Consider the following 10,071-nt stretch of genomic DNA (forward strand, 5'->3'; position numbering starts at 1 on the left):
GATCGTGGGTTCGAATCCCGCTCGTGACACTGACTTTTTTATCTCAACCATTCTTAATTAATTGAAAAGGTTTTATTTAATGTTGCAGTTTTCAATGTTGTCAGAGAGAAAGAGAAAGAGAGAGAGAGAGAAAGTGAAAAAAGGAAGAGAGGCCCTTATAGCGCGTCTAAGCCCCGAAAGAAAGTCAAGTCTTTCATACATTATTTTCTTATATATTCTGTTGTTTTTTATTACTTAGTCAAGGCTCTTTGGCTCCTGAAGCATTTTTTTTCTCTTTATAGAAAACTGGATTTCAGGACAACCTGCTTATACGTGAACGTTTGGGTGAGTGTGCGCTCGCTCATGAGCACCTACACGTACGTAGTACCAGTGGCTCTTACATAAAGTTCATTGAAGAGAGGGAGGGATGGAGGGATGGAGGGAGGGAGGGAGAGAGAGAGAGAGAGAGAGAGAGAGAGAAGAGACAGACAGAAAAAAAGAACATGTATTTAAGAGGAGAGAACGACCTACCTAACGAAACCTAATGAAATTAAATAAAACCTCATTCATTCATTAATTCTTACGTCTCTCTCTTCTTCCCTCCTCTAACACCCCTCTCTTTTATTTTCTCTCTTTCTCTCTCTCGTTAAATAAAATCTCATTCATTCCTTAAGTATCACTTCTCTCTCCTCTTAAAGTAAGTTAAAGTAAGTTTACCATTACTTTATAAAATTCAATATGATCAAGTGTTCATTTCATTACATTTTTCCTTTAAGACATGTTTCATTGATTCAACAGAATATAAAAAATTAAAATTGGAAATGCCATAACAACCGGATTATTAGAAAAAAAAGTAACGGTTTAAAAAAACTAAAATGGATTAACTATTATGACAAATTTAAAAAAATGATCTTATGATTATCGAGATAAAAGATGATTACCAGTGATAATACAGAGATAGTAATACAGAGGCGTGGCCATTAGTTTCACGAGCCGAACGACCACCACCACCAGCCTTCAATTAAAAAGCAACAAGTGTGTCGGTCCAACTTCAGTCATCAAGTCTCGTTTCTAGATACAGTAACCGGTTACACAACCCCGTCATCTGCAGGAAAAACCTGATGAAAGTGAGTAAAGTTTGTGTTGTCAAGTTGGTGAAGTCTGAAGGAAAAACTGTAAAAACGGATTCTTTAAATCCTTCATTAACAGAGACTCAGGTGGACCGAAGTGTCTGACTAAAGTTCGCCGGAACGACGAAAACACAAGTTATTTTTAAGGTCCGTACAGTCTCGCTACTTCTTATCGCATCATTGCTGTTCTTTCTTACAGTAAGAACGAAGATCTAAATACCTTCCGAGATGTTTAGTTGTTTCATAATTTTTTTTTTTTGTACTTTCTGACTTGAATCCTAAACCTCAATAATGTTTTTGTTATTTAATGAGAAATATTTCAGAGGTCAAAAATTTGCAGTTTTAAAGTAAATTTTTGGTTTTTCCAACTCTGAAATGTATCCGTGCATTTTACCTTTGAGTCTTGAATACATTCGGAACGCTTTTTATTGAAAATGACTAATTAATAACATGAATTTTCGACTAATTTGAATTCTTTTTAAAGTTAAGCAATCAGCCTATGCAATTTTTTAAAGTGCAAGTTTTTACAACTTCAAAGCTGTATTGTAAGTTTTTTTTATTTATACATAAATACATATGTTTCTGTTGGTTCTTTTAACCAAAGGATTTTTTATTTTCAAATAATTCATTTTTGTGTGCAGTGTGGTTGAGATGAAAAATTAGTGTCACGAGCGGGATTCGAACCCGCGACATCCGGATTAGTTCCGATTAGTACAAGATTAGATTAATATGCAATATTAGTACATATTTTTAAATTTAATTTTATAAATTGCAAACTACAAATTGCTTTGAACCATGTAACAAACCAACCATCGAATAATAGGCAATGCATTAATTAATTATGAATTTCATAATTAAGAAGTGAATTTAAATTTAGTGATTTATTCAGCATTGGTCCGCCTGTCCACACTGTTTTCCAGGTTCCTGTCAGACCTCTTTCTGTTAGAGAATAATTTGTGTTTCTTAATGACCTGTTATTTCATAATTTGTGGAAGTCGTGAGGAGCGATCAAGAATAAGGTAGTTTTTTTCATTTTTTTCCCGACGTTTCGACCTTCATTCGGGTCATCTTCAGCGCAGCAAGTGTGGTGCTTTTTTTTTCGCAACAGCAGAGGTCATATAAACTCTCAGGGTGCCGGTGTTTTTGAAAAAAAAAGCCCATTTTTCGGGTTCGAATGCAGGGCCGCTGGGTTCGAACTCGAGACTGCCTTACAATGAGTGTCCTGTCAACGCCTAAACGTTGCGGCCACCGATGCCCCCTAGGTGCTATTCTTGTAATATCATATTAATTTTGTGTGAAAATGTGATACAACCACACTTTATGCCCTGAAGATGACCCGAATAAAGGTCGAAACGTCGGGGGGGGGGGAATATCAGGTATAGCTAGGGAAAGAAAAAAACAAAATTTAGATATAAAGTTAAAAGTAAGGTAATTATTGTCATACAGGAGGGTTGATCTAATGTTGAGTTGTCCCTAACGAGCAGTCATTACAAAACTATTGACTCTGACGGGATTCGAACCCAGAACCATTAGCGTGGTAAATTCGAACTTTTTGCTTCCTATATCTACTACTCTCTTTCTCACTCTCTCTCTCTCTTCTGTCCTATTTCATTTCCTTTTATCCTGCAACTTTAAAAACGTATTCATTCATTCTCTATCTCCTTTCTTTTTGCCTCGTATTTTTCTTTGCTTTTCCCTTTTTCTCGTTTGTCTCTCTCTCTTACTCACTCTTTCTCTCTCAATCATGATTTTGTTTTACGACGGTTCGCAACAGCAGATGTCATATAAACCCTCAGGTGCCGGTGTTTTTGAAAAAGCCTATTTGTAAATATGTCGGGTTCGAATGCACGGCCGCTGGATTCAAACCCAGGACCTTTACCTTACCGTTGCGGCCGCCGACGCCCCCTAGGTGCTATTCTTGTGGTGTCATATTACTTTTGTGTGAAAATATGATACAACCACACTTTTGCCCTGAAGACGACCCGAATAAAGGTCGAAACGTCGGGAAAAAAATGAAAATGGTTTATTCTAAACTATCTCATTTCTGACCGTTCCTCACGACTTCAACAAATTAGAGAATAATCTATAGAAGCAAATTTCATATTTAAGAAATCTAAAGAAACGAACCACGAACTTAGGAACTATACTTCTTTCATGAAATTAAAAAGCTGACAGTTAAACTTGGCCAGATCAATCTTACTATTCTTCAACTTTTTTCTCTCAAAACAAAATGGAACCGTTTATATTAATTATTCAAAATAATTCGAAATTTGTTTTTCGATTTCCAAAAGTTACTTGTGCATGTTACCCTGTTGTCTTAATAGTTCAAAAAAATATAAAGTGCCACAAACAACATACAAGTTTGATATGTATTCTCTTTAATGGATTGGATTAAATTTCATACCAGAGAGGTAGGCTCTTAAAAATCCTAAAATGATTGATCGATTGAATACCGCGAAACATATAGCACCCAATGCCAAGAAATCAAATTGGAAAAATAAAAAATAAAAATGCCTGCTCATAAAACATTATACTTCGTCTCTTATCCTGTCTAAGAACCGTGTAAGATCGATTTGCCAATCTACCTTCGGAAGAGAGGTGTGCGTGAGATACGATATAACTATGGATTTTTTGGTCCGGAATCGTATTTGCAACACGGCAAAGTACATCGTCTTATTTTAACCGATCATTGCCCGGGGTCACCGTCCGCGAGACAGGGGGTGGCCTTTCGGGAAGGAAGTTGAGAAATTGAGACCTCGCCTGAGAAGCCCCGAGCAAAAAAGTAGCCACAAAAAAAAAACAATAAATGTCACGCCATACCGTTAAGAGGGGCGTCTAATCTCCTCCTTGGACTTTAATCCCTAATGATAATCCCGTTCTCGATATTCCCGATCTTTCCGTTAAGAGATAAACTCGTCTGTAATCTTCCATAAAGCCGATGACTCGTTAAATGCCCGTTTAAATCCAAACCGGTAAAGTTTATATATTAAATATCATCAAATTTTTAAATATTTAACTTTGTGATTTCAATGATTAGATGATGGGTAGGAAATAAATTGTCTCTTCCACAACAGGCATTTATTTCATCAAACACGTTTCGGCCTGATATAGACCATCTTCAGTGGCTCTTTTATATAAAATAGTTTGTCGGTTTTTTACATATTTGTTCAAAAGTATGTCTGTACGACTGTAGACTTGCTCTGTATGTATTTTATACAAAAAAATTCACTGAAGATGTTTTATATTAAACCGAAACATGTCTGACAAAATGAATGCCTATTTTGGAAAAGACAATTTATTTCCTACACATTATTTATTATGGAATTCCACAAAATCAAGATGGATGCCATCAAAAAATTTTAATGATTGTTTGATATCATTGGACTAACTTGTTTTTGAAATTTGTCAAGAAAATTAGGTTAAAATTAAATTCTAAAATTTTGGCAAATTAAATTGTAATTAGGAAATTTAATTTTTTTTTTCTTTTTGTTATAGATATGCCAAGATGATCCTCGTAGAAGAAATAACTATTACTTTGTTCACCCTGGGGTTAGCGATGATTGTCTTTCCTGTGGAAGGTCAAAAAGCAAAAGTTGCGAGAGTGAAAGTGGAGGGGCATGGTTTTACCATACTGTCTAGGTCTGGAAAGCAATGCCTCGCACTTTGTAATTCACAGCCAGCTTGCGATTCGGCAAATTTCGACTTGAAAACGAGAAAATGTCGTGTCTTTACAAGATGCTCACCGACGAAGTTTCTTGAGATTTCACAAAACCACATTCACTACACAAAAAGGCCATTAGGTAATTTGATTTCAATTTTATATATTTTTCTATTTGTAAATTTTTTTTGCTAATAAATTTTAAATTTAGTTCCTGAAAATGGTTACGTATATCATGCTGAATCCGACTCCTGTCTTAAGCTTATGAATAAAGTGACCGATTTCGCTGAAGCTGATCAAAACTGCAGAAATCAAAACGGAAGGTTGGTGTCACTGACAGACCCAGGGATAAACAAAGAAGCTGCTGAATTGCTGAGAAAGGCAAACGCCCAGTATGCTTGGATTGGCCTGATGGACAATAGAAAAGAAGGCGATCCTGAGCACTCTGATGGTAAATTTTTTTAAATTAATTTTTTTTTAATTCTTTCTCAGAATTAACGTTTTTATTATAGGCAGGAGGGTCTCAGAAACGAATTACTTCCCGACAAGACCTCAGCAGGCAAGAAACGATCCGAAGAGAAACTGCTGGTCACTGTCTGATGACGGCCGGTGGGCTGAGCATTCGTGCAGAAACAGGACACAGTTCAGCATATGTCAGATAATGTCTTATTAAAATAAGCTATTATCTGATTTTCAAATTTATCAGTATTATGTTTCAAACGACCTTTGTGCCAATCTTTTATCTCAACAGAAAGGCAACGGGTATTTTCAGAGCTTTAAGTTAAATTAACTACAAGTGCGAATGGCATAAAAAAAATAGAAAATTTATATTTTTGTAAATAGAATCTTTAAAGGTAAGAAATCATTTAAACGAAAGCGTAGTCTCATAACACCGACAGAGTGGATGTGTTTTATTTATTAACAATGTATATGTATTTTTTTACACACAGTTTTATAATAAAATTTTTTACTATGATTTATGAAAGCATTTTGTATTATTTCATATGCTTATCTGTGTAATTCTGACTGAACTGTAAGATAAATAAATGAAAATGTTACTTACAAACTACAAAATCTATAAAACTACTACAAAACTGTAGTAAAAAAAAAAAAATCGGGCTTTAAAACAACTGCTGTTATTTGAGTTTTCAGATGATTCTGTCCACTAAAATAATTTGTAATTGCTACAAACGTAGGAAACCAGAAAATTTCATATCATTGCCTTTTGAAACTTGAAACATATCACTACTGTTGCTAACTGTTCATTCAGGATCAGAGGAAAGCATGGCTGTGTCTCTAGCAAAGGTTGCAAGGGGGTAAAGGATTAAGTTGGGATGTCTGAGGTATAGAGAAGGCATAGTAGCACTCAACCCCCCTCGACACCCCCGAACATCTACATAACATGGGTATGTACAGCGATGATCCATTTGCAGATTATGTAATGAGGAGGAGGAAACAGCTACTCATATCATCTTCGAATGCGAAGCAACAGCTCAACGGAGCTCCATGTTCTTCAGCGATCTGTCTGTAGAACATACCACCTCCCCGATGAGCAGTACTGGCATGTCCGTTGATATCTCCATGATTAGAGTAATGATGTTTTCTTATATTTCGACCTCAACAGTTAATCTTATGATTTTTCCTTCTTGAAGGTGGATCATCTTAATCATAGGTAAGGGATAATAGGTCATAATAACTCAAAAAAGAAAATCTTAAACCTGGATATAAGCATTGCTTATTCCCAGATTAAAGGATTTGAAAGAGACATAGCTACCAAACAAAATGAATTAAATGGNATCAAAAAACTAGATTCCATATTTTATAACTCAAAAAAGAAAATCTTAAACCTGGATATAAGCATTGCTTATTCCCAGATTAAAGGATTTGAAAGGGACATAGCTACCAAACAAAATGAATTAAATGGAAAAAAGATGACCTATTATCCCAATTTCAAGAAGGAAAAATCATAAGTTTAACCTAACATTCGGAAAAAACTTAGGGAATCAAATTGCAGCAGCAACATTCAATGACCTGATACTTCTAAAAAGGATTGAGTCTATTGACTGAACTAAGGAACTAGGAAGGTACAATAAGCCAGAAGGCTGCAGTGCCTGGGGAGTACAAACCCCGCTTCCTAGTATCCTTTTCTACCATACCATACTCGACCGTTGGCAAACTCAGAATAATTGTCCTCTGAAGTGGGAGCAAAGGATTAGGTACAAGATTTGGGAAGAATGCAGTTAATTTTGGATACAACAAAAAACTATTAATTGTTAAGTTTGGTAGTAGATGTTTTAACTGTTTCTGAGATTGTATTTATATGCGTGAATGCGTGAGAAACACAAGGGTGTCGATGGTGGAATAAGACCTTCGATCATCAATTAGAGTAAGTATTGTTAGTTTATATGAGTTAAGTGTGATGGGGGAATATCTAGTAATTGATATCCTACTAGAGTAAAAGGTGTGGTAAGAAAGAATGCATTTAAGAAAGAGCGAGAGAGTGAGCATGTTTAGGTTAAAAGTGCATGTGCTAGGAGCTCATACGACCCCATCAATAGCACCTTGAGCCCAACTTCAGCGATGGTATGGATAAGGCAGAGGTCTGACCCAGAGCATCAAAACACTTGAGTGGGTGATTCTCATTATTCAATTTTTTTTTAAATCCCACGTATTAAATAGATTTTATAGTTACAACAAAGCATCCTGAATGAACAGTTTGTAACAGTTGTGAGTTTAGAAATCAAAGCCAAAAATGACCTGCTGTCTATATACTGGCAGTAATAAGATCAAAATAACCTATGGATCACTAATCTGATGGACCAAAGCTCAACAAAAACTAGCTGCCCAAACAATAGGTAGCATAGAAAGATTAGCAAACCTATGAATCACAGGGACAGAACAACCATCAAAGTGCATTAGAAACTCTGATAAACCTACCTCCACTGGAAACATTCATATAACGAGAGGTTAGAAAAAGCTCATTTTGTCTCTGAAAACAATCAAATTGGATGGGAACTAAACAATTCGAGTACACAACCATAATAAAATCAGAAACCCATTCGAAGAAATGAGAACTGACTATAGGATCCCGAAACATTGTTTACTGTATCCTATAAAGTCTCAACAGATTGGCAGAGTGGAAGAACTCAGTACAGAACACTTGCTATGGTGTAAAGATGACTATAAAACAATCGAAGGCACGGGATGGGTGTTTTTTGTACAAGCCCAAAATATGAGCAGTTAAACTCATGGAAAATCTTAAAAGAGGTTACACCGGCAAAACAAATCCTCATAACATCTGACAGCCAAGCAGTTATTTAAAGCATTATTATGTAAAAAAATGATCCAAAATCTCCAAAACCTGCGGAAACACAACTTGATATTTTGGGTGCCAAAGAAATTTTGGGTAACAGCAGACATACTGTCCAGAGGAGGATCTGCAAGACCATATACAGGCCCTGAACCTATATTTGGGATAACAAAAACAAACACAGAATCCTCCATCATCGAATAAATCCAAAAAAAGACAAAACGAAAAGTGGATAAACTCTAGGAGTGCTCAACACAGTAAACATCGCTAAAACAACCCTCAACAAGACTGGCAAACTCACTGCTGCAGTTGATAAGGGCCCAGACTCAAAGAAGTAATTAACCTATTAAAATATAAAATAAGACATCAATACATTCTGTTTTGCTCACAAACGTGTCCGGCATGTACAGAAATGTATCCACCTAATTGAACGGGCAACTCCTTGGCTCTATATAGAGACAGGACTGCACGTGGCATGAGAATTGTGCTTGAGCCGCGAGTAAGACCCCTGTTCTGATTCTTGGAGGAAACAGGATTGTTTTATCTGTAAGTACTGATACGTGTTTTGAGTGAATGTATTTACTGTAGTGAATGTGTAGTATGAGTGGACAAATGGAGGAATATTTAGTACCCCATTGTTGGCATATAAATAAGAAATAATATATTTAAGAGTGAGAGTGTGAATGGGAGACTACATTGGGGGCTGACGCTATCGTGACCTCGATCCACTCGGACATCAACTTGATGGACCTTTTGGTGGCAAAAAGGAGGGAAAATTCAAAAAGGTGTGGTTGAGATGGGAGGTTGGTGTCCAAGTGGATTGAGGTCACGGCAGCTCAAGTGGTAGAGCAGCGGCATATCAAGCCGAAGATCGTGGGTTCGTATCCCGCTCGTGCCATTGACTTTTTTATCTCAACTGAAACCCTTAATTAATTGTAAGATATTAATTGGTCAAGCGGACCACGAAACTAGTGATTTGAATAAGTTTAAAATGAAGTATACCTTCACTAAAGCTCTCCGTGGCCATTTCATTTGTCGCCGAGAATCAAATTGATTACACATTTGAAAAATGGCAAAAAGGAGGGAAAATTCAAAAAGGTGTGGTTGAGATGGGAGGTTGGTGTCCGAGTGGATCGAGCTCAACGATAGCTCAAGTGGTAGAGCAGCGGCGTATCAAGCTGAAGCTCGTGGGTTCGAATTCCGCTCGTGCCATTGACTTTTTTATCTCAACTGAAAACCTTAATTAATTGTAAGATATTAATAGCCCTTAATCAACCTCGGTTTCTTGACGGATAAGACTAGAATCACCTTGGAGTGTCAACACCCTGGGGTGGGTAATTCTCAAGCCCTGTTCGTAATTTTTATTTTTATCCTGTTTTTTCTCTTTTACCTCCTGAAATAAAAAATAATAAAGTGATAGTAACAATAAATAAATTTATTGATATTAAATAATCTGGAAGAGAAAAAATTCAGACACACCTATAGCACCAGAAATTTTTTTTCTCTTGATAAAATTGGTAGCCACTTGATTCCTAAAGCTGTTCTCAATGCACAAAAATCACTAAACACGAGAATCACTTGTGAAACAGCCGTCTTGGGTTAGCCATTTCCAAGAAAAAAAAACATTTTGCAACATAGAGGCCAACAAGATGAGCCATCAGGTTGCACCAGACAAGCATGCCCATCATATCTGCACCTACTGCAGCATCACTGATATCATGGCGATATACATTAAGAATAACAAGAAAACCAAACAAAGCAAACCCCAGATCCTCTATCTTGCTCTTTTTATGGCAAAAATAGATAGCACTGACACAGTTGGATAAGGATAAAAAACTGACAGCCTGTCAGCTCACCCTGAAACATCCTCGTACCCGGCTAGGATACGATACTCAGATATTCGCGAAACAGTTGTACAAGTGATTTTCGTGAAATGGAAACCCAATGTTTTGAAATTTATTCGAAAGATAGATTTTTATAATTAAAAGTAAGGA

General features: G+C 36.4%; 1 protein-coding gene across 4 annotated transcripts; it reads left to right on the forward strand.

Annotated features, from left to right (window-relative positions):
* Positions 1–998: 998 nt before the first annotated feature.
* On the forward strand, positions 999–5,743 carry LOC106673955 (secretory phospholipase A2 receptor-like). 4 transcript variants are annotated; one of them, XM_014406359.2, is made up of 4 exons: positions 999–1,106; positions 4,605–4,909; positions 4,979–5,218; positions 5,260–5,394. In XM_014406359.2, the coding sequence occupies exons 2-4, from the start codon at positions 4,615–4,617 to the stop codon at positions 5,277–5,279; spliced, it is 555 nt and encodes a 184-aa protein (XP_014261845.1). In that variant the 5' UTR covers positions 999–1,106; positions 4,605–4,614; the 3' UTR covers positions 5,280–5,394. The 4 variants fall into 4 exon arrangements, with proteins under 4 accessions (XP_014261845.1, XP_014261842.1, XP_014261844.1 ...); XM_014406356.2 differs by having other exon boundaries at positions 1,000–1,106; positions 5,280–5,743; XM_014406358.2 differs by having other exon boundaries at positions 1,042–1,256; positions 5,280–5,743.
* The last annotated feature ends 4,328 nt before the right edge of the window (positions 5,744–10,071 follow it).

Source organism: Cimex lectularius, unplaced genomic scaffold, assembly GCF_000648675.2.
Source record: "Cimex lectularius strain Harlan isolate CLEC.00 unplaced genomic scaffold, Clec_2.1 scaffold12, whole genome shotgun sequence".
NCBI classification, from domain to species: domain Eukaryota; kingdom Metazoa; phylum Arthropoda; class Insecta; order Hemiptera; family Cimicidae; genus Cimex; species Cimex lectularius.